The following is a 23,338-nucleotide window of genomic DNA, read 5'->3' as shown; positions in this document are numbered from 1 at the left end:
AGATTCAGGGAGAGGGAGAGAGAGATTCAGGGAGAGAGAGAGAGATTCAGGGAGAGGGAGAGAGAGATTCAGGGAGGGAGAGAGAGAGATTCAGAGAGGGAGAGAGAGATTCAGGGAGGGAGAGAGAGAGAGAGAGAGAGAGATTCAGGGAGAGAGAGAGATTTAGAGGGGGGAGAGAGAGAGAGATTTAGAGGGGGGAGAGAGAGATTCGGGGTGGGAGGGAGAAGAGATTCAGGGAGAGAGAGAGATTCAGGGAGGGAGAGAGAGAGATTCAGGGAGGGAGAGAGATTCAGGGAGGGAGAGAGAGATTCAGGGAGGGAGAGAGAGATTCAGGGAGGGAGAGAGATTCAGTGAGGGGGAGAGAGAGATTCAGGGAGGGAGAGGGGGGGAGAGAGAGATTCAGGGAGGGAGAGAGAGAGATTCAGGGAGGGAGAGAGAGAGATTCAGGGAGGGAGAGAGATTCAGGGAGGGAGAGAGAGAGATTCAGAGAGGGAGAGAGAGAGATTCAGGGAGGGAGAGAGAGAGGTTCAGGGAGGGAGAGAGAGAGGTTCAGGGAGGGAGAGAGAGAGATTCAGGGAGGGAGAGAGAGAGAGTTTCAGGGAGAGGGAGAGAGAGATTTAGGGAGGGGGAGAGAGAGATTTAGGGAGGGGGAGAGAGAGATTCAGGGAGAGAGAGAGATTCAGGGAGAGAGAGATTCGGGGTGGGAGGGAGAAGAGATTCGGGGTGGGAGGGAGAAGAGATTCGGGGTGGGAGGGAGAAGAGATTCAGGGAGAGAGAGCGGTTCAGGCAGGGAGAGAGAGCGGTTCAGGGAGGGAGAGAGAGCGGTTCAGGGAGAGGGAGAGAGAGATTCAGAGAGAGAGAGATTCAGGGAGGGAGAGAGAGATTCAGGGAAGGACAGAGAGAGATTCAGGGAGGGACAGAGAGAGATTCAGGGAGGGAGAGAGAGAGAGATTCGGGGAGGGAGAGAGAGATTCGGGGAGGGAGAGAGAGATTCGGGGAGGGAGAGAGAGATTCGGGGAGGGAGAGAGAGATTCAGGGAGGGAGAGAGAGAGATTCAGGGAGGGAGAGAGAGAGATTCAGGGAGGGAGAGAGAGAGATTCAGGGAGGGGGAGAGAGATTCAGGGAGAGAGAGAGAGATTCAGGGAGGGGAGAGATTCAGGGAGGGGGAGAGAGATTCAGGGAGAGGGAGAGAGAGATTCAGGGAGAGAGAGAGATTCAGGGAGAGAGAGAGAGATTCAGGGAGAGAGAGAGAGAGAGAGATTTAGAGGGGGGAGAGAGAGATTTAGAGGGGGGAGAGAGAGATTCGGGGTGGGAGGGAGAAGAGATTCAGGGAGAGGAAGAGATTCAGGGAGAGAGAGAGATTCAGGGAGAGAGAGAGAGAGGTTCAGGGAGAGAGAGAGATATTTAAAGGGGGGAGAGAGAGAGAGATTTAGAGGGGGGAGAGAGAGATTCGGGGTGGGAGGGAGAAGAGATTCAGGGAGAGAGAGCGGTTCAGGGAGGGAGAGAGAGCGGTTCAGGGAGGGAGAGAGAGCGGTTCAGGGAGGGAGAGAGAGAGATTCAGGGAGGGAGAGAGAGATTCAGGGAGGGAGAGAGAGATTCAGGGAGGGAGAGAGAGATTCAGGGAGGGAGAGAGAGAGATTCAGGGAGGGACAGAGGGAGATTCAGTGAGGGACAGAGGGAGATTCAGTGAGGGACAGAGGGAGATTCAGGGAGGGACAGAGAGAGATTCAGGGAGGGACAGAGAGAGATTCAGGGAGGGACAGAGAGAGATTCAGGGAGGGACAGAGAGAGATTCAGGGAGGGACAGAGAGAGATTCAGGGAGGGAGATGTTCAGGGAGGGAGAGAGAGATTCGGGGAGGGAGAGAGAGATTTAGAGGAGGGAGAGAGAGAGATTCAGGGAGGGAGAGAGAGATTCAGGGAGGGGGAGAGAGATTCAGGGAGGGGGAGAGAGATTCAGGGAGGGGGAGAGAGATTCAGGGAGAGAGAGAGAGATTCAGGGAGGGGGAGAGAGATTCAGGGAGGGGGAGAGAGAGATTCAGGGAGAGGGAGAGAGATTCAGGGAGAGAGAGAGAGATTCAGGGAGAGAGAGAGAGATTCAGGGAGAGGGAGAGAGAGAGAGAGATTCAGGGAGGGAGAGAGAGCTTCAGGGAGGGGGAGAGAGATTCAGGGAGGGGGAGAGAGATTCAGGGAGGGGGAGAGAGATTCAGGGAGAGAGAGAGAGATTCAGGGAGGGGGAGAGAGATTCAGGGAGGGGGAGAGAGAGATTCAGGGAGAGGGAGAGAGATTCAGGGAGAGAGAGAGAGAGATTCAGGGAGAGGGAGAGAGAGAGAGATTCAGGGAGGGAGAGAGAGATTCAGGGAGGGAGAGAGAGAGATTCAGGGAGGGAGAGAGAGATTCAGGGAGGGAGAGAGAGAGAGATTCAGGGAGAGAGAGAGAGAGAGATTCAGGGAGAGAGAGAGAGAGATTTAGAGGGGGGAGAGAGAGATTTAGAGGGGGGAGAGAGAGATTCGGGGTGGGAGGGAGAAGAGATTCAGGGAGAGAGAGAGATTCAGGGAGGGAGAGAGAGATTCAGGGAGGGAGAGAGAGATTCAGGGAGGGAGAGAGAGAGATTCAGGGAGGGAGAGAGAGAGAGATTTAGAGGGGGGAGAGAGAGATTCGGGGTGGGAGGGAGAAGAGATTCAGGGAGAGAGAGCGGTTCAGGGAGGGAGAGAGAGCGGTTCAGGGAGGGAGAGAGAGAGATTCAGAGAGAGAGATTCAGGGAGAGAGAGAGATTCAGGGAGGGAGAGAGAGAGATTCAGGGAGGGACAGAGAGAGATTCAGGGAGGGACAGAGAGAGAGATTCAGGGAGGGACAGAGAGAGATTCAGCGAGGGACAGAGAGATTCAGGGAGGGAGAGGTTCAGGGAGGGAGAGAGGTTCGGGGAGGGAGAGAGAGATTCAGGGAGGGAGAGAGAGAGATTCAGGGAGGGAGAGAGAGAGATTCAGGGAGGGGGAGAGAGATTCAGGGAGACGGAGAGAGATTCAGGGAGAGAGAGAGATTCAGGGAGGGGGAGAGAGATTCAGGGAGGGGGAGAGAGATTCATGGAGAGGGAGAGAGAGATTCAGGGAGAGAGAGAGAGATTCAGGGAGGTAGAGAGAGAGATTCAGAGGGAGAGAGAGATTCAGGGAGGGAGAGAGAGAGAGAGAGATTCAGGGAGAGAGAGAGATTTAGAGGGGGGAGAGAGAGAGATTCAGGGAGGGACAGAGAGAGATTCAGGGAGGGACAGAGAGATTCAGGGAGGGACAGAGAGAGAGATTCAGGGAGGGACAGAGAGAGATTCAGCGAGGGACAGAGAGATTCAGGGAGGGAGAGGTTCAGGGAGGGAGAGAGAGATTCGGGGAGGGAGAGAGAGATTCAGGGAGGGAGAGAGAGATATTCAGGGAGGGGGAGAGAGATTCAGGGAGGGGGAGAGAGATTCAGGGAGAGAGAGAGATTCAGGGAGGGGGAGAGAGATTCAGGGAGGGGGAGAGAGAGATTCAGGGAGAGGGAGAGAGAGATTCAGGGAGAGAGAGAGATTCAGGGAGAGGGAGAGAGAGAGATTCAGGGAGGGAGAGAGAGAGATTCAGAGAGGGAGAGAGAGATTCAGGGAGGGAGAGAGAGAGAGAGAGAGAGAGATTCAGGGACAGAGAGAGATTCAGCGAGGGACAGAGAGATTCAGGGAGGGAGAGGTTCAGGGAGGGAGAGAGGTTCGGGGAGGGAGAGAGAGATTCAGGGAGGGAGAGAGAGAGATTCAGGGAGGGAGAGAGAGAGATTCAGGGAGGGGGAGAGAGATTCAGGGAGACAGAGAGAGATTCAGGGAGAGAGAGAGATTCAGGGAGGGGGAGAGAGATTCAGGGAGGGGGAGAGAGATTCATGGAGAGGGAGAGAGAGATTCAGGGAGAGAGAGAGAGATTCAGGGAGAGGGAGAGAGAGAGATTCAGGGAGGTAGAGAGAGAGATTCAGAGGGAGAGAGAGATTCAGGGAGGGAGAGAGAGAGAGAGAGATTCAGGGAGAGAGAGAGATTTAGAGGGGGGAGAGAGATTCAGGGAGAGAGAGAGATTCAGGGAGGGACAGAGAGAGATTCAGGGAGGGACAGAGAGATTCAGGGAGGGACAGAGAGAGAGATTCAGGGAGGGACAGAGAGAGATTCAGCGAGGGACAGAGAGATTCAGGGAGGGAGAGGTTCAGGGAGGGAGAGAGAGATTCGGGGAGGGAGAGAGAGATTCAGGGAGGGGGAGAGAGATTCAGGGAGGGGGAGAGAGATTCAGGGAGGGGGAGAGAGATTCAGGGAGAGAGAGAGAGATTCAGGGAGGGGGAGAGAGATTCAGGGAGGGGGAGAGAGAGATTCAGGGAGAGGGAGAGAGATTCAGGGAGAGAGAGAGAGAGATTCAGGGAGAGGGAGAGAGAGAGAGATTCAGGGAGGGAGAGAGAGATTCAGGGAGGGAGAGAGAGATTCAGGGAGGGAGAGAGAGAGATTCAGGGAGGGAGAGAGAGATTCAGGGAGGGAGAGAGAGAGAGATTCAGGGAGAGAGAGAGAGAGATTCAGGGAGAGAGAGAGAGAGATTTAGAGGGGGGAGAGAGAGATTTAGAGGGGGGAGAGAGAGATTCGGGGTGGGAGGGAGAAGAGATTCAGGGAGAGAGAGAGATTCAGGGAGGGAGAGAGAGATTCAGGGAGGGAGAGAGAGAGATTCAGGGAGGGAGAGAGAGAGAGATTTAGAGGGGGGAGAGAGAGATTCGGGGTGGGAGGGAGAAGAGATTCAGGGAGAGAGAGCGGTTCAGGGAGGGAGAGAGAGCGGTTCAGGGAGGGAGAGAGAGAGATTCAGAGAGAGAGATTCAGGGAGAGAGAGAGATTCAGGGAGGGAGAGAGAGAGATTCAGGGAGGGACAGAGAGAGAGATTCAGGGAGGGACAGAGAGAGAGATTCAGGGAGGGACAGAGAGAGATTCAGCGAGGGACAGAGAGATTCAGGGAGGGAGAGGTTCAGGGAGGGAGAGAGGTTCGGGGAGGGAGAGAGAGATTCAGGGAGGGAGAGAGAGAGATTCAGGGAGGGAGAGAGAGAGATTCAGGGAGGGGGAGAGAGATTCAGGGAGACGGAGAGAGATTCAGGGAGAGAGAGAGATTCAGGGAGGGGGAGAGAGATTCAGGGAGGGGGAGAGAGATTCATGGAGAGGGAGAGAGAGATTCAGGGAGAGAGAGAGAGATTCAGGGAGAGGGAGAGAGAGAGATTCAGGGAGGTAGAGAGAGAGATTCAGAGGGAGAGAGAGATTCAGGGAGGGAGAGAGAGAGAGAGATTCAGGGAGAGAGAGATTTAGAGGGGGGAGAGAGAGAGATTCAGGGAGGGACAGAGAGAGATTCAGGGAGGGACAGAGAGATTCAGGGAGGGACAGAGAGAGAAATTCAGGGAGGGACAGAGAGAGATTCAGTGAGGGACAGAGAGATTCAGGGAGGGAGAGGTTCAGGGAGGGAGAGAGAGATTCTGGGAGGGAGAGAGAGATTCAGGGAGGGAGAGAGAGATATTCAGGGAGGGGGAGAGAGATTCAGGGAGGGGGAGAGAGATTCAGGGAGAGAGAGAGATTCAGGGAGGGGGAGAGAGATTCAGGGAGGGGGAGAGAGAGATTCAGGGAGAGGGAGAGAGAGATTCAGGGAGAGAGAGAGATTCAGGGAGAGGGAGAGAGAGAGATTCAGGGAGGGAGAGAGAGAGATTCAGAGAGGGAGAGAGAGATTCAGGGAGGGAGAGAGAGAGAGAGAGAGAGAGATTCAGGGAGAGAGAGAGATTTAGAGGGGGGAGATAGAGAGATTTAGAGGGGGGAGAGAGATTTAGAGGGGGGAGAGAGAGATTCGGGGTGGGAGGGAGAAGAGATTCAGGGAGAGAGAGAGATTCAGGGAGGGAGAGAGAGAGATTCAGGGAGGGAGAGAGAGAGATTCAGGGAGGGAGAGAGAGAGATTCAGGGAGGGAGAGAGAGAGATTCAGGGAGGGAGAGAGAGATTCAGGGAGGGAGAGAGAGATTCAGGGAGGGAGAGAGAGATTCAGGGAGGGAGAGAGATTCAGTGAGGGGGAGAGAGAGATTCAGGGAGGGAGAGGGAGGGAGAGAGAGATTCAGGGAAGGGGAGAGAGAGATTCAGGGAGGGAGAGAGAGAGATTCAGGGAGGGAGAGAGAGAGATTCAGGGAGGGAGAGAGAGAGATTCAGGGAGGGAGAGAGAGAGATTCAGAGAGGGAGAGAGAGAGATTCAGGGAGGGAGAGAGAGGTTCAGGGAGGGAGAGAGAGAGGTTCAGGGAGGGAGAGAGAGAGATTCAGGGAGGGAGAGAGAGAGAGAGAGAGATTCAGGGAGAGGGAGAGAGAGATTTAGGGAGGGGGAGAGAGAGATTTAGGGAGGGGGAGAGAGAGATTCAGGGAGAGAGAGAGATTCAGGGAGAGAGAGAGAGAGATTCGGGGTGGGAGGGAGAAGAGATTCGGGGTGGGAGGGAGAAGAGATTCGGGGTGGGAGGGAGAAGAGATTCAGGGAGAGAGAGCGGTTCAGGCAGGGAGAGAGAGCGGTTCAGGGAGGGAGAGAGAGCGGTTCAGGGAGAGGGAGAGAGAGATTCAGAGAGAGAGAGATTCAGGGAGGGAGAGAGAGATTCAGGGAAGGACAGAGAGAGATTCAGGGAGGGACAGAGAGATTCAGGGAGGGACAGAGAGATTTAGGGAGGGACAGAGAGAGAGATTCAGGGAGGGACAGAGAGAGATTCAGGGAGGGACAGAGAGATTCAGGGAGGGAGAGAGAGATTCAGGGAGGGAGAGAGAGATTCGGGGAGGGAGAGAGAGATTCAGGGAGGGAGAGAGAGATTCAGGGAGGGAGAGAGAGATTCAGGGAGGGGGAGAGAGATTCAGGGATGGAGAGAGAGATTCAGGGAGGGGGAGAGAGATTCAGGGAGGTAGAGATAGAGGGAGAGAGAGATTCAGGGAGAGAGAGAGAGAGATTCAGGGAGAGAGAGAGAGATTCAGGGAGAGAGAGAGAGATTCAGGGAGAGGGAGAGAGAGAGATTCAGGGAGGGAGAGAGAGAGATTCAGAGAGGGAGAGAGAGATTCAGAGAGGGAGAGAGAGATTCAGGGAGGGAGAGAGAGAGAGAGAGATTCAGGGAGAGAGAGAGAGAGATTCAGGGAGAGAGAGAGAGATTTAGAGGGGAGAGAGAGAGATTCGGGGTGGGAGGGAGAAGAGATTCACGGAGAGAGAGAGATTCAGGGAGGGAGAGAAAGAGATTCAGGGAGGGAGAGAGAGAGATTCAGGGAGGGAGAGAGAGAGACCCAGGGAGGGAGAGAGAGAGATTCAGGGAGAGAGAGAGAGAGGTTCAGGGAGAGAGAGAGATTTAGAGGGGGGAGAGAGAGAGAGATTTAGAGGGGGGAGAGAGAGATTCGGGGTGGGAGGGAGAAGAGATTCAGGGAGAGAGAGCGGTTCAGGGAGGGAGAGAGAGCGGTTCAGGGAGGGAGAGAGAGCGGTTCAGGGAGGTAGAGAGAGCGGTTCAGGGAGGTAGAGAGAGCGGTTCAGGGAGGGAGAGAGAGCGATTCAGAGAGGGACAGAGATTCAGGGAGGGACAGAGAGAGATTCAGGGAGGGACAGAGAGAGAGATTCAGGGAGGGACAGAGAGAGAGATTCAGGGAGGGACAGAGAGAGAGATTCAGGGAGGGAGAGATTCAGGGAGGGAGAGAGATTCGGGGGGGGAGAGAGAGATTCAGGGAGGGATAGAGATTCGGGGAGGGAGAGAGAGATTCAGGGAGGGAGAGAGAGATTCAGGGAGGGAGAGAGAGAGATTCAGGGAGGGAGAGAGAGAGACCCAGGGAGGGAGAGAAAGAGATTCAGGGAGAGAGAGAGAGAGGTTCAGGGAGAGAGAGAGATTTAGGGAGGGAGAGAGAGAGGTTCAGGGAGGGAGAGAGAGATTCAGGGAGGGAGAGAGAGAGAGATTCAGGGAGGGGGAGAGAGATTCAGGGAGGGGGAGAGAGATTCAGGGAGGGGGAGAGAGATTCAGGGAGAGAGAGAGAGAGATTCAGGGAGAGAGAGAGAGAGAGAGAGATTTAGAGGGGGGAGAGAGAGATTCGGGGTGAGAGGGAGAAGAGATTCAGGGAGAGAAAGAGGAAGAGACCGGGTGGGGGTTGTAGTATATTAGGGCAGGACGAGACGGGGTTCAGGGTTGTAGTATATTAGGGGAGGAAGAGACTGGGTGGGGGGTTGTAGTATATTAGGGGAGGAAGAGACGGGGTGGGGGGTTGTAGTATATTAGGGGAGGAAGAGACGGGGTTCAGGGTTGTAGTATATTAGGGGAGGAAGAGACTGGGTGGGGGGTTGTAGTATATTAGGGGAGGAAGAGACGGGGTGGGGGGTTGTAGTATATTAGGGGAGGGGAGGAAGAGACGGGGTGGGGGTTGTAGTATATTAGGGGAGGGGAGGAAGAGACGGGGTGGGGGTTGTAGTATATTAGGGGAGGAAGAGACGGGGTGGGGGGTTGTAGTAGATTAGGGCAGGAAGAGACTGGGTGGGGGTTGTAGTAAATTAGGGGAGGAAGAGACGGGGTTCAGGGTTGTAGTATATTAGGGGAGGAAGAGACTGGGTGGGGGGTTGTAGTGTATTAGGGGAGGGGAGGAAGAGACGGGGTGGGGGCTGTAGTATATTAGGGCAGGAAGAGACTGGGTCGGGGGTTGTAGTGTTTTAGGGCCTCTACTGTCTGACCTGTCCTTTAAATGTCCCATCAATTCCCTGAGCAGGTCTGACATTTACCTGATTCCCCATGATGTCCCTTCTGCATGTTTTTCCAGAGGCTGTATGGTCAGCAGTGGGAGATGATTGAATTCAGAATTGATTCACGGCATTGACGAGACAAGTCTAATTAAGCTACCAGGAATGGTTGGCTTTAAAAACGTGGGTGGAACTGAACTTTTCACAACAACAAAAACAGAATAATCATTATATTTATCTCACCGCAGGTCTCTCTCTCTCTCTCTGTTCTGAGGACAGAAAACACCCCAGATTCACATCTGGTCAATACATACATCATATGGTCCATAAGAGGACGACACGTCCAAATGTAATCTGAGGGAAATATGTCTCTCTAATATGGTCATACATTGGGCAGGAGGTTAGGAAGTGCAGCTCAGTTTCCACCTCATTTTGTGGGCAGTGTTGCACATAGCCTGTCTTCTCTTGAGAGCCATGTCTGCCTACGGCCGCCTTTCTCAATAGCAAGGCTATGCTCACTGAGTCTGTACATAGTCAAAGCTTTCCTTAAGTTTGTGGTCAGTCACAGTGGTCAGGTATTCTGCCGCTGTGTACTCTCTGTTTAGGGCCAAATAGCATTCTAGTTTGGTCAGAGTTCTGTTAATTATTTAAAATTTATTTTTGTTTTCTCATGATTTGGTTGGGTCTAATTGTGCTGATGTCCTGTGGCTCTGTGGGGTGTGTTTGTGTTTGTGAACAGAGCCCCAGGACCAGCTTGCTTAGGGGACTATTCTCCAGGTTCGTCTCTCTGTAGGTGATGGCTTTGTTATGGAAGGTTTGTGAATCACTTCCTTTTAGGTGGCTGTATAATTTAATTGCTATTTTCTGGATTTTGATCATTAGCAGGAATTGTCCTTATTCTGCTCTGCATGCATTATTTGGTGTTTTACGTTGTGCACGGAGGACATTTTAGCAGAATTCTGTATGCAGAGTGTCTCTCGCTCTGTCCGTCTCTCGCTCTCTCTCGCTCTCGTTCTCTCTCTCGCTCTCGTTCTCTCTCGTTCTCTCTCGCTCTCGTTCGCTCTCGTTCTCTCTCGCTCTCGTTCGCTCTCTCTCGCTCTCGCTCTCTCTCTCTCTCTCTCTCTCTCTCTCTCTCTGTCTCTCTCTCTCGCTCTCGCTCTCGCTCTCGCTCTCGCTCTCGCTCTCGTTCTCTCTCTCGTTCTCTCTCTCTCTCTCTCTCTCTCTCTCTCTCTCTCTCTCTCTCTCTCTCTCTCTCGCTCTCGCTCTCGTTCTCTCTCTCTCTCTCTCTCTCTCTCTCTCTCTCTCTCTCATTCTCTCTCTCTCTCTTTGTCGGTGAGAAAAGGGAGGGAGAAGACATAGTATGGAGCAGCTCAACTCCATGATTTAGACTCCAATCAGGGCCAGGGGGAAGGAGGTGCAGGGAGAGGCCTATTGTTTTATGAACCGAAGCTCAGAGACTCTCTGCCTGCCCACTGACAGAGGCAGCCAGCCCAGACTCCCCGGATGCTCCCCAAATCACACCCTATTCTCTATATAGTGCACTCCTTTTGATCAGAGCCTCTAAGGATCAGGTCTAAAGTAGTGTACTAAAATAGGGATTTAGGGTGCCATTTGGAATGCACAACGTCTCCCGAGTCCTCCGGAGTTAATTTATGACCGGGAGGCCACAACAGAGGAGCAGGAGAGAGGCACAACAGAGGAGAACACCTGTAGTAAAAAAGTTAAAACGTTGTTAAAATATATTTATGAAGCACTTCTGCAGCCCAGGTCGGGGAGTGTGTTCTGCTCACTGGTAAACCGTGATCTACAGCGAGCGGTCTGTTGAGAGAAACGCTCCCATCAGAGAGAACAGAAACTGGCTGCTATCTCCTCCACTCCCACAACAGAGCTGCTATCGACCTCCACTCCCACAACAGAGCTGCTATCTCCTCCACTCCCACACAACAGAGCTGCTATCGACCTCCACTCCCACAACAGAGCTGCTATCGACCTCCACTCCCACAACAGAGCTGCTATCGACCACTCCCACAACAGAGCTGCTATCGACCTCCACTCCCACAACGGAGCTGCTATCGACCTCCACTCCCACAACAGAGCTGCTATCGACCGCCACTCCCACAACGGAGCTGCTATCGCCTCCACTCCCACAACGGAGCTGCTATCGCCTCCACTCCCACAACGGAGCTGCTATCGCCTCCACTCCCACAACGGAGCTGCTATCGCCTCCACTCCCACAACGGAGCTGCTATCGCCTCCACTCCCACAACGGAGCTGCTATCGCCTCCACTCCCACAACGGAGCTGCTATCGCCTCCACTCCCACAACGGAGCTGCTATCGCCTCCACTCCCACAACGGAGCTGCTATCTCCTCCACTCGCACAACGGAGCTGCTATCGACCTCCACTCCCACAACAGAGCTGCTATCGACCTCCACTCCCACAACAGAGCTGCTATCGACCTCCACTCCCGCAACAGAGTTGCTATCGACCTCCACTCCCACAACAGAGCTGCTATCGACCTCCACTCCCACAACAGAGCTGCTATTGACCTCCACTCCCACACAACAGAGCTGCTATCTCCTCCACTCCCACAACGGAGCTGCTATCGACCTCCACTCCCACACAACAGAGCTGCTATCGACCTCCACTCCCACACAACAGAGCTGCTATCTCCTCCACTCCCAAAGCGGAGCTGCTATCGACCTCCACTCCCACAACGGAGCTGCTATCGACCTCCACTCCCACACAACAGAGCTGCTATCTCCTCCACTCCCACAACAGAGCTGCTATCTCCTCCACTCCCACAACGGAGCTGCTATTGACCTCCACTCCCACAACGGAGCTGCTATCGCCTCCACTCCCACAACGGAGCTGCTATCTCCTCCACTCCCACAACGGAGCTGCTTATCTCCTCCACTCCCACAACAGAGCTGCTATCGCCTCCACTCCCACAACGGAGCTGCTATCTCCTCCACTCCCACAATGGAGCTGCTATCTCCTCCACTCCCACAACAGAGCTGCTATCACCTCCACTCCCACAACAGAGCTGCTATCGACCTCCACTCCCACAACAGAGCTGCTATTGACCTCCACTCCCACACAACAGAGCTGCTATCTCCTCCACTCCCACACAACGGAGCTGCTATCGACCTCCACTCCCACACAACAGAGCTGCTATCGACCTCCACTCCCACACAACAGAGCTGCTATCGACCTCCACTCCCACACAACAGAGCTGCTATCTCCTCCACTCCCAAAGCGGAGCTGCTATCGACCTCCACTCCCACAACGGAGCTGCTATCGACCTCCACTCCCACACAACAGAGCTGCTATCTCCTCCACTCCCACAACAGAGCTGCTATCTCCTCCACTCCCACAACGGAGCTGCTATTGACCTCCACTCCCACAACGGAGCTGCTATCGCCTCCACTCCCACAACGGAGCTGCTATCTCCTCCACTCCCACAACGGAGCTGCTTATCTCCTCCACTCCCACAACAGAGCTGCTATCGCCTCCACTCCCACAACGGAGCTGCTATCTCCTCCACTCCCACAACAGAGCTGCTATCTCCTCCACTCCCACAACAGAGCTGCTATCACCTCCACTCCCACAACGGAGCTGCTATCGCCTCCACTCCCACAACGGAGCTGCTATCTCCTCCACTCCCACAACGGAGCTGCTATCGACCTCCACTCCCACACAACAGAGCTGCTATCACCTCCACTCCCACAACAGAGCTGCTATCACCTCCACTCCCACAACAGAGCTGCTATCACCTCCACTCCCACAACGGAGCTGCTATTGACCTCCACTCCCACAACGGAGCTGCTATCGCCTCCACTCCCACAACGGAGCTGCTATCTCCTCCACTCCCACAACAGAGCTGCTATCTCCTCCACTCCCACAACGGAGCTGCTATCTCCTCCACTCCCACAACGGAGCTGCTATCTCCTCCACTCCCACAACGGAGCTGCTATCTCCTCCACTCCCACAACGGAGCTGCTATCGACCTCCACTCCCACACAACAGAGCTGCTATCGACCTCCACTCCCACAACAGAGCTGCTATCACCTCCACTCCCACAACAGAGCTGCTATCGACCTCCACTCCCACAACAGAGCTGCTATCTCCTCCACTCCCACAACGGAGCTGCTATCTCCTCCACTCCCACAACGGAGCTGCTATCTCCCTCCACTCCCACAATGGAGCTGCTATCGCCTCCACTCCCACAACGGAGCTGCTATTGCCACCACTCCCACAACGGAGATCCTATCGACCTCCACTCCCACAACGGAGCTGCTATCGCCTCCACTCCCACAACGGAGCTGCTATCGCCTCCACTCCCACAACGGAGCTGCTATCGCCTCCACTTCCACAACGGAGCTGCTATCGCCTCCACTCCCACAACAGAGATCCTATCTCCTCCACTCCCACAACGGAGCTGTTATCGCCTCCACTCCCACAACGGGTTTCAGTAGTTAACTGTTAACAGGAAAGGGTTTCAGATTAGTTAACGGCTAACAGGACAGGGTTTCAGTAGTTAACTGCTAACAGGACAGGGTTTCAGTAGTAGTTAACTGCTAACAGGACAGGGTTTCAGTAGTTAACTGCTAACAGGATAGGGTTTCAGTAGTAGTTAACTGCTAACAGGACAGGGTTTCAGTAGTTAACTGCTAACAGGATAGGGTTTCAGTAGTAGTTAACTGCTAACAGGATAGGGTTTCAGTAGTAGTTAACTGCTAACAGGAAAGGGTTTCAGTAGTTAACGGCTAACAGTACAGGGTTTCAGTAGTAGTTAGCTGCTAACAGGACAGGGTTTCAGTAGTAGTTAACTGTTAACAGGACAGGGTTTCAGTAGTTAACTGCTAACAGGACAGGGTTTCAGTAGTAGTTAACTGCTAACAGGACAGGGTTTAAGTAGTTAACTGCTAACAGGACAGGGTTTCAGTAGTTAACTGTTCAGTAGTTAACTGTTAACAGGACAGGGTTTCAGTAGTAGTTAGCTGCTAACAGGACAGGGGGTTTCAGTAGTTAACTGCTAACAGGACAGGGTTTCAGTAGTAGTTAGCTGCTAACAGGACAGGGTTTCAGTAGTAGTTAGCTGCTAACAGGACAGGGTTTCAGTAGTAGTTAACTGCTAACAGGACAGGGTTTCAGTAGTAGTTAACTGCTAACAGGACAGGGTTTCAGTAGTTAACTGCTAACAGGACAGGGGGTTTCAGTAGTTAACTGCTAACAGGACAGGGGGTTTCAGTAGTTAACTGCTAACAGGACAGGGGGTTTCAGTAGTTAACTGCTAACAGGACAGGGTTTCAGTAGTAGGTAACTGCTAACAGGACAGGGTTTCAGTAGTAGGTAACTGCTAACAGGACAGGGTTTCAGTAGTAGTTAGCTGCTAACAGGACAGGGGGTTTCAGTAGTTAACTGCTAACAGGACAGGGTTTCAGTAGTAGTTAACTGCTAACATGACAGGGTTTCAGTAGTAGTTAACTGCTAACAGGACAGGGTTTCAGTAGTTAACTGCTAACAGGACAGGGTTTCAGTAGTAGTTAACTGCTAACATGACAGGGTTTCAGTAGTTAACTGCTAACATGACAGGGTTTCAGTAGTTAACTGCTAACAGGACAGGGTTTCAGTAGTAGTTAGCTGCTAACAGGACATGTTTTCAGTAGTTAACTGTTAACAGGACAGGGTTTCAGTAGTAGTTAACTGCTAACAGGACAGGGTTTCAGTAGTTAACTGCTAACAGGACAGGGTTTCAGTAGTAGTTTTTGTTTGTCATGCGGAATACACACACAGGGTTGTATGTATGATCTCTTAGCCTGCGTCCCTAATGGCCCACTATTCACTATATAGTACACTAGTGGACCAGAGACCGGTCTATAGTTGAGCACTGGGTAGGGCATAGGGTTCCATTTGGGACGATCTCTTGGTGTTTCTGTAGCTTGGAGAGAGAACATGGACATATTCAACGTTGGCATTTAACCTCTACAGGATCGGTAGATCAACCGCGGGACGGTTGGAGCTAACGTAGGCTAATGCTAATTAGCATGAGGTTGTAAGTAACACAAACATTTCCCAGGACATAGACATATCTGATATGGGCAGAAAGCTTCAATTAGTGTTAATCTAACTGCGCTGTTCATTTCACATGAGCTATTACAGTGAAAGAATACCATGTTATTGTTTGAGGACATAGAGCACAGTTATGAACTTAAAAAGTTATTAATATACCAATTAGGCACATTTGGCCAGTCTTGATACAAAAGTTTGAACAGAAATGCAATGGTTCATTGTATCAGTCCAAAACGTTGCACGTACACTGCTGCCATCTAGTGGCCAAAATCTAAATTGCTCCTTGGAGCTGGAATAATACATTATGGCCTTTCTCTTGCATTTCAAAGATGATTAAAAATATATTTAAAAAAACACATGTTTTTTTCATTGTATTATATCTTTTACCAGTGTTATATTCTCCTTTTACGTGTTATATTCTCCTACATTAGTTTCACATTTCCTTAAACCTCAACTTGTTTCCTCTCGAATGGGCAGTTAGATTTGGGTATGTCATTTCAGGTGAACATTGAAACAAAGGATCCCATCCTTAAGTCAACACATTACGGAGATTATGTCATGCTCAATATTTGTTGAGGAAAAAACATGTTTTGTATGAATTGTTTTTTTGGGGTGTTTGTAAGTGTGGGTTTAATTTGAGTAGTTTTTTGTAGATGTGTGGGTTTGTCTGTGTCTGTTTGTCCTTTTCTGTGTGTTCTTTGAAACTCCTGTATTAATGTGTTTCTCCTCCTCTCCTCTCCCTCTCCCTCTCCCCTCTCCCCTCTCCCCTCTCCCCTCTCCCCTCTCCCTCTCCCTCTCCCTCTCCCTCTCCCTCTCCCTCTCCCTCTCCCTCTCCCTCTCCTCTCTCCTCTCTCCTCTCTCCTCCTCCTCCCTCCTCCCTCCCCCCCAGGGCAGTGTGTGTAGCAGTCATCAGATTTCCCCTCAGGAGTTCCTGGGGGAGTTAAAGTCAGGGGTGACTGACGAACGCCTCATGGCCTGTCTGGACTCTCTCCGTGTCTCCCTCACCAGCAACCCTGTCAGGTAGGTTACTCACACTCACACTGTCAGGTTCCTGACCTCATCGTCTGGACTGGCCTGATCTCAGTACTACCTGGGTCTGGACTGGCCTAATCTCAGTACTACCTGGGTCTGGACTGGCCTGATCTCAGTACTTCCTGGGTCTGGACTGGCCTGATCTCAGTACTTCCTGGGTCTGGACTGACCTGATCTCAGTACTACCTGGGTCTGGACTGACCTGATCTCAGTATTTCCTGGGCCTGGACAGGCCTGATCTCAGTACTACCTGGGTCTGGACTGGCCTGATCTCAGTACTACCTGGGTCTGGACTGGCCTGATCTCAGTACTACCTGGGTCTGGACTGGCCTGATCTCAGTACTACCTGGGTCTGGACAGGCCTGATCTCAGTACTACCTGGGTCTGGACTGGCCTGATCTCAGTACTACCTGGGTCTGGACTGGCCTGATCTCAGTACTACCTGGGTCTGGACTGGCCTGATCTCAGTACTACCTGGGTCTGGACCGGCCTGATCTCAGTACTTCCTGGGTCTGGACTGACCTGATCTCAGTACTTCCTGGGTCTGGACTGACCTGATCTCAGTACTTCCTGGGTCTGGACTGGCCTGATCTCAGTACTTCCTGGACCTGGACAGGCCTGATCTCAGTACTACCTGGGTCTGGACAGGCCTGATCTCAGTACTTCCTGGGTCTGGACCGGCCTGATCTCAGTACTTCCTTGGTCTGGACCGGCCTGATCTCAGTACTTCCTTGGTCTGGACCGGCCTGATCTCAGTACTTCCTGGACCTGGACAGGCCTGTGTCCTCCAACCACAGCTTGTATTTTAACTATTGTAGCCCTCCTAAAAAGGCTTGGTCTTCTCCTAGCTAATAGCACACTTTCTTTCCTCTTTCAATGCCCCCCCCCCTCTAGAGGCCTGTCCTTGGTTGACCATATGTCTCTGTACATCGGGCTCCCGAGTGGCGTAGTGGTGTGAGGCACTACATCTCAGTGCTAGAGGCGTCACTACAGACCCTGGTTCGATCCCGGGCTGTATCACAACCGGCCTGTGATCGGAGGACCCACAGGTCGGCTCACAATTCGGCCCGGCGTCGTCCGGTTTTAGGGGAGGGTTTGGCCCGGGGTAGGCCGTCTAGTTAAGTAAAAAAATAAAACTACCCCTCTCTCTCCCCTCTTCTCCGCCAGCCTTCCCCTCCCTCCCTCATGGTGTCGGGGTTCCGAGCAGAGCAACACTCCATGCTGGGACTCATTAATATGTATTGCATCTCCAGCAGCACTTCCCCAGCTCTCCTCCTCCTCCTCCTCCTCCTCCCTCCCTCCCTCCCCTACGTCTTTTTTTAATTGTTTGATGCCTATCGTGACGAGCTCCCCGCTGCTCCTGTATCACAAACATGACACACCTCTCACCAGGAGGGCCTCCGCCGCAGCCCGCCCAGCAACCGTAAATACGTTTCTGAATAATTAAATAAGATGTTGTATTTTCTTCCCCCACGTTTATTGCCGTTGGTTTCAGGTTCCTGGTACCTTTTTTAATGCCGCGCACACAGTGGAGGAGAGCTGCAGGCAGTGGGAGGGGGACTAGAGCACACAGAGGAGGAGAGCTGCAGGCAGTGGGAGGGGGACTAGAGCACACAGAGGAGGAGAGCTGCAGGCAGTGGGAGGGGGACTAGAGCACACAGAGGAGGAGAGCTGCAGGCAGTGGGAGGGGGACTAGAGCACACAGAGGAGGAGAGCTGCAGGCAGTGGGAGGGGGACTAGAGCACACAGAGGAGGAGAGCTGCAGGCAGTGGGAGGGGGACTAGAGCACACAGAGGAGGAGAGCTGCAGGCCGTGGGGAGGGGGACTAGAGCACACAGAGGAGGAGAGCTGCAGGCTGTGGGAGGGGGACTAGAGCACACAGAGGAGGAGAGCTGCAGGCCGTGGGAGGGGGACTAGAGCACACAGAGGAGGAGAGCTGCAGGCCGTGGGAGGGGGACTAGAGCACACAGAGGAGGAGAGCTGCAGGCCGTGGGAGGGGGACTAGAGGACACAGAGGAGGAGAGCTGCAGGCCGTGGGAGGGGGACTAGAGGACACAGGAGGAGAGCTGCAGGCAGTGGGAGGGGGACTAGAGCACACAGAGGAGGAGAGCTGCAGGCCGTGGGAGGGGGACTAGAGGACACAGGAGGAGAGCTGCAGGCAGTGGGAGGGGGACTAGAGGACACAGGAGGAGAGCTGCAGGCAGTGGGAGGGGGACTAGAGCACTATATTAAAATACACGTTGATCACATCACACCGCGCATTTTAAAAACGGGGGCTTTTTAACATTTTATTATTTACGTGTCTCCTTGCAGAGTCCTTGGGTTTTGTAACTGTCAGTGGTTCATTAATGGTTCTGACCTGTTACCGCGCGGTAGGGTTCTGACCTGTTACCGCGCTGTAGGGTTCTGACCTGTTACCGCGCGGTAGGGTTCTGACCTGTTACCGCGCGGTAGGGTTCTGACCTGTTACCGCGCTGTAGGGTTCTGACCTGTTACCGCGCGGTAGGGTTCTGACCTGTTACCGCGCGGTAGGGTTCTGACCTGTTACCGCGCGGTAGAGTTCTGACCTGTTACCACGCTGTAGGGTTCTGACCTGTTACCGCGCGGTAGAGTTCTGACCTGTTACCACACTGTAGGGTTCTAACCTGTTACCACACTGTAGGGTTCTGACCTGTTACCGCGCGGTAGAGTTCTGACCTGTTACCACACTGTAGGGTTCTGACCTGTTACCGCGCGGTAGGGTTCTGACCTGTTACCACGCGGTAGAGTTCTGACCTGTTACCGCGCGGTAGAGTTCTGACCTGTTACCGCGCGGTAGAGTTCTGACCTGTTACCACGCTGTAGGGTTCTGACCTGTTACCACACTGTAGGGTTCTAACCTGTTACCACACTGTAGGGTTCTAACCTGTTACCACACTGTAGGGTTCTAACCTGTTACCACACTGTAGGGTTCTAACCTGTTACCACACTGTAGGGTTCTGACCTGTTACCACGCTGTAGGGTTCTGACCTGTTACCACGCTGTAGGGTTCTGACCTGTTACCACGCTGTAGGGTTCTAACCTGTTACCACACTGTAGGGTTCTAACCTGTTACCACGCTGTAGGGTTCTGACCTGTTACCACGCGTTAGGGTTCTAACCTGTTACCACACTGTAGGGTTCTAACCTGTTACCACACTCTAGGGTTCTAACCTGTTACCACGCTGTAGGGTTCTGACCTGTTACCACGCGGTAGGGTTCTAACCTGTTACCAGACTGTATGGTTCTAACCTGTTACCACACTGTAGGGTTCTGACCTGTTACCACACTGTAGGGTTCTGACCTGTTACCGCGCGGTAGGGTTCTGACCTGTTACCACACTGTAGGGTTCTAACCTGTTACCAGACTGTAGGGTTCTGACCTGTTACCAGACTGTAGGGTTCTGACCTGTTACCGCGCGGTAGGGTTCTAACCTGTTACCACACTGTAGGGTTCTAACCTGTTACCACGCTGTAGGGTTCTGACCTGTTACCAGACTGTAGGGTTCTGACCTGTTACCAGACTGTAGGGTTCTGACCTGTTACCAGACTGTAGGGTTCTGACCTGTTACCAGACTGTAGGGTTCTGACCTGTTACCAGACTGTAGGGTTCTGACCTGTTACCAGACTGTAGGGTTCTAACCTGTTACCAGACTGTAGGGTTCTAACCTGTTACCACGCTGTAGGGTTCTGACCTGTTACCAGACTGTAGGGTTCTGACCTGTTACCAGACTGTAGGGTTCTGACCTGTTACCAGACTGTAGGGTTCTGACCTGTTACCAGACTGTAGGGTTCTGACCTGTTACCAGACTGTAGGGTTCTGACCTGTTACCAGACTGTAGGGTTCTGACCTGTTACCGCGCGGTAGGGTTCTAACCTGTTACCAGACTGTAGGGTTCTGACCTGTTACCAGACTGTAGGGTTCTGACCTGTTACCAGACTGTAGGGTTCTGACCTGTTACCAGACTGTAGGGTTCTGACCTGTTACCAGACTGTAGGGTTCTAACCTGTTACCAGACTGTAGGGTTCTAACCTGTTACCAGACTGTAGGGTTCTAACCTGTTACCAGACTGTAGGGTTCTGACCTGTTACCGCGCGGTAGGGTTCTGACCTGTTACCGCGCCTTAGAGTTCTGACCTGTTACCACACTGTAGGGTTCTGACCTGTTATCGCACTGTAGGGTTCTAACCTGTTACCACACTGTAGGGTTCTGACCTGTTACCACGCGGTAGGGTTCTAACCTGTTACCACGCGGTAGGGTTCTAACCTGTTACCACACTGTAGGGTTCTGACCTGTTACCACGCGGTAGGGTTCTAACCTGTTACCACACTGTAGGGTTCTAACCTGTTACCACGCTGTAGGGTTCTGACCTGTTACCGCGCGGTAGGGTTCTAACCTGTTACCAGACTGTAGGGTTCTGATCTGTTACCAGACTGTAGGGTTCTGACCTGTTACCACACTGTAGGCACGATTTTTAGGTCTCCTTCTGATCTAGACTATGAGGCTAACAATGCTTCTTTAGTAGAAATCTAAAGTCTGTTTCTTTACTAATCTAAAAAAACAGTTACATTTTTCTATTCAAAAGTGGACGTACTGTAGCTGAGAGACCGTAGGAAAATCTACTAATTTAAAAAGTTTTAGAGAGAGAGAGAGAGAGAGTTTGATTGCAATACACATCGTTGTGCTCCTGAGGTTTTCCTGTGCTGCTCTACCAAGGTGTCTCTTCAGTCTAGGATTGAGTTTTCGTGCTCATAAACCTATTACCCCCCCCAGTTAAATTTGATTCCAACACATGTCGTTCACTACGTTTTCAATTTATTAAAGACTGTTGTCTATTATGGACCTTAAACATCAACTTCTAGAAAAGGCGAGAGATAGAGGGGGGGGGAGGAGGGGGCGAGAGAGACGGTAGGAGGATTGTAAAACAGTTTTCGCCGTGTCTGTAGTCTTCATTGGCGAAATTTGTAAAATGTCATGAATTCCATTAGTTAATGGATGGAAAGGCGGGAGAGGACTCTGTTCCGTCCGCATCGGCAGACAGCGGCAATCATCCAACACCGTGTCCCTTCCAGTCCCCCCCTCCGCGCATCCCAAACGGCATCCTATCCCCTATATAGCGCACTACTTTAGACCGGAACCCTATTCCCTATATAGTGCACTACTTTAGACCAGAGCCCTATGGAACCCTATTCCCTACATAGCGCACTACTTTAGACCGGAACCCTATTCCCTACATAGCGCACTACTTTAGACCAGAGCCCTATAGAACCCTATTCCCTATATAGTGCACTACTTTAGACCGGAACCCTATTCCCTATATAGCGCATAGGCTGCCATTTGGGACTCCTAGTCTTCTTATACTGCGTCACTCACTGATTATTATTCAGACACAGATCTGTGTTTTTTTTTATACCTCTTTAGCCTAAAGGACACTTGATGAAAAGTAATCCAATTATTTAAACTTTATTTTTATTCATCCGTGGCGTCGCACGGAACGGGACGGACAAGATTCCAGTGGTCCTCTTCTTTAAAGTGAAGATCTCTTTATTAGTCAGTTACACACACGAGGTCCAATCTGAAATTCGACTTCCTCTTTCAACCCAACCGGCCTCTTATGATTGGTTTGGTTGTTAGAATATTGCTCTACTATTCGCTGGTTATGCTAATAACATGAGATGTTATTTTGTTATTTTCACATTTGTCTACAGTAAGATTTGTCCTTGCTGTTTGCTCAGGCTGTACTGAAACAAACACCCTTTCTGCTATGGCAGATCCTTCCCTTTAAAATATATAGATATCCCTTTAAAATATATAGATATCCCTTTAATATATATTAGATATCCCTTTAAAATATATAGATATCCCTTTAAAATATATAGATATCCCTTTAAAATATATAGATATCCCTTTAAAAGATATTAGATATCCCTTTAAAAGATATTAGATATCCCTTTAATATATATAGATATCCCTTTAAAAGATATAGATATCCCTTTAATATATATAGATATCCCTTTAATAGATATCCCTTTAAAAGATATTAGATATCCCTTTAAAAGATATCCCTTTAAAATATATAGATATCCCTTTAAAAGATATTAGATATCCCTTTAAAATATATAGATATCCCTTTAAAAGATATTAGATATCCCTTTAAAAGATATTAGATATCCCTTTAAAATATATAGATATCCCTTTAAAATATATAGATATCCCTTTAAAAGATATTAGATATCCCTTTAATATATATAGATATCCCTTTAAAAGATATTAGATATCCCTTTAAAAGATATTAGATATCCCTTTAAAATATATAGATATCCCTTTAAAATATATAGATATCCCTTTAAAAGATATTAGATATCCCTTTAAAAGATATAGATATCCCTTTAAAAGATATAGATATCCCTTTAAAATATATAGATATCCCTTTAAAAGATATCCCTTTAAAAGATATTAGATATCCCTTTAAAAGATATCCCTTTAAAATATATAGATATCCCTTTAAAAGATATTAGATATCCCTTTAAAAGATATAGATATCCCTTTAAAAGATATAGATATCCCTTTAAAATATATAGATATCCCTTTAAAAGATATTAGATATCCCTTTAAAAGATATAGATATCCCTTTAAAATATATAGATATCCCTTTAAAAGATATCCCTTTAAAATATATAGATATCCCTTTAAAAGATATCCCTTTAAAATATGTTAGATATCCCTTTAAAAGATATTCCTTTAAAATATATGAGATATCCCTTTAAAAGATATTAGATATCCCTTTAATAGATATCCCTTTAAAATATATAGATATCCCTTTAAAAGATATCCCTTTAAAATATATTAGATATCCCTTTAAAAGATATCCCTTTAAAATATATAGATATCCCTTTAAAATATATAGATATCCCTTTAAAAGATATTAGATATCCCTTTAAAAGATATAGATATCCCTTTAAAAGATATAGATATCCCTTTAATATATATAGATATCCCTTTAAAAGATATCCCTTTAATAGATATAGATATCCCTTTAATAGATATAGATATCCCTTTAAAAGATATAGATATCCCTTTAATAGATATAGATATCCCTTTAATAGATATAGATATCCCTTTAATAGATATAGATATCCCTTTAAAAGATATCAGATATCCCTTTAAAATATATGAGATATCCCTTTAAAATATATTCCTTTAAAATATATGAGATATCCCTTTAAAAGATATTCCTTTAAAATATATGAGATATCCCTTTAAAAGATATAGATATCCCTTTAATAGATATAGATATCCCTTTAAAAGATATCAGATATTCCTTTAAAATATATGAGATATCCCTTTAAAAGATATTCCTTTAAAATATATGAGATATCCCTTTAATAGATATTCCTTTAAAATATATGAGATATCCCTTTAATAGATATAGATATCCCTTTAATAGATATAGATATCCCTTTAATAGATATAGATATCCCTTTAAAAGA

At 50.0% G+C, this 23,338-nt stretch overlaps 1 protein-coding gene across 1 annotated transcript in view; it reads left to right on the top strand.

Annotated features, from left to right (window-relative positions):
- Nucleotides 1-23,338, top strand: part of LOC110517682 (protein diaphanous homolog 3) — a 286,923-nt gene that overhangs the window by 129,059 nt on the left and 134,526 nt on the right. Inside the window, exon 5 of the mRNA XM_036973085.1 lies at nt 15,689-15,819. Coding sequence (XP_036828980.1) covers nt 15,689-15,819 — 131 coding nt within the window. The remainder of the gene's footprint in view (nt 1-15,688; nt 15,820-23,338) is intronic.

The sequence above is a fragment of the Oncorhynchus mykiss genome, unplaced genomic scaffold (assembly GCF_013265735.2).
Source record: "Oncorhynchus mykiss isolate Arlee unplaced genomic scaffold, USDA_OmykA_1.1 un_scaffold_221, whole genome shotgun sequence".
Lineage (NCBI taxonomy): Eukaryota > Metazoa > Chordata > Actinopteri > Salmoniformes > Salmonidae > Oncorhynchus > Oncorhynchus mykiss.
This window is presented reverse-complemented; position numbering and strand designations above follow the sequence as displayed.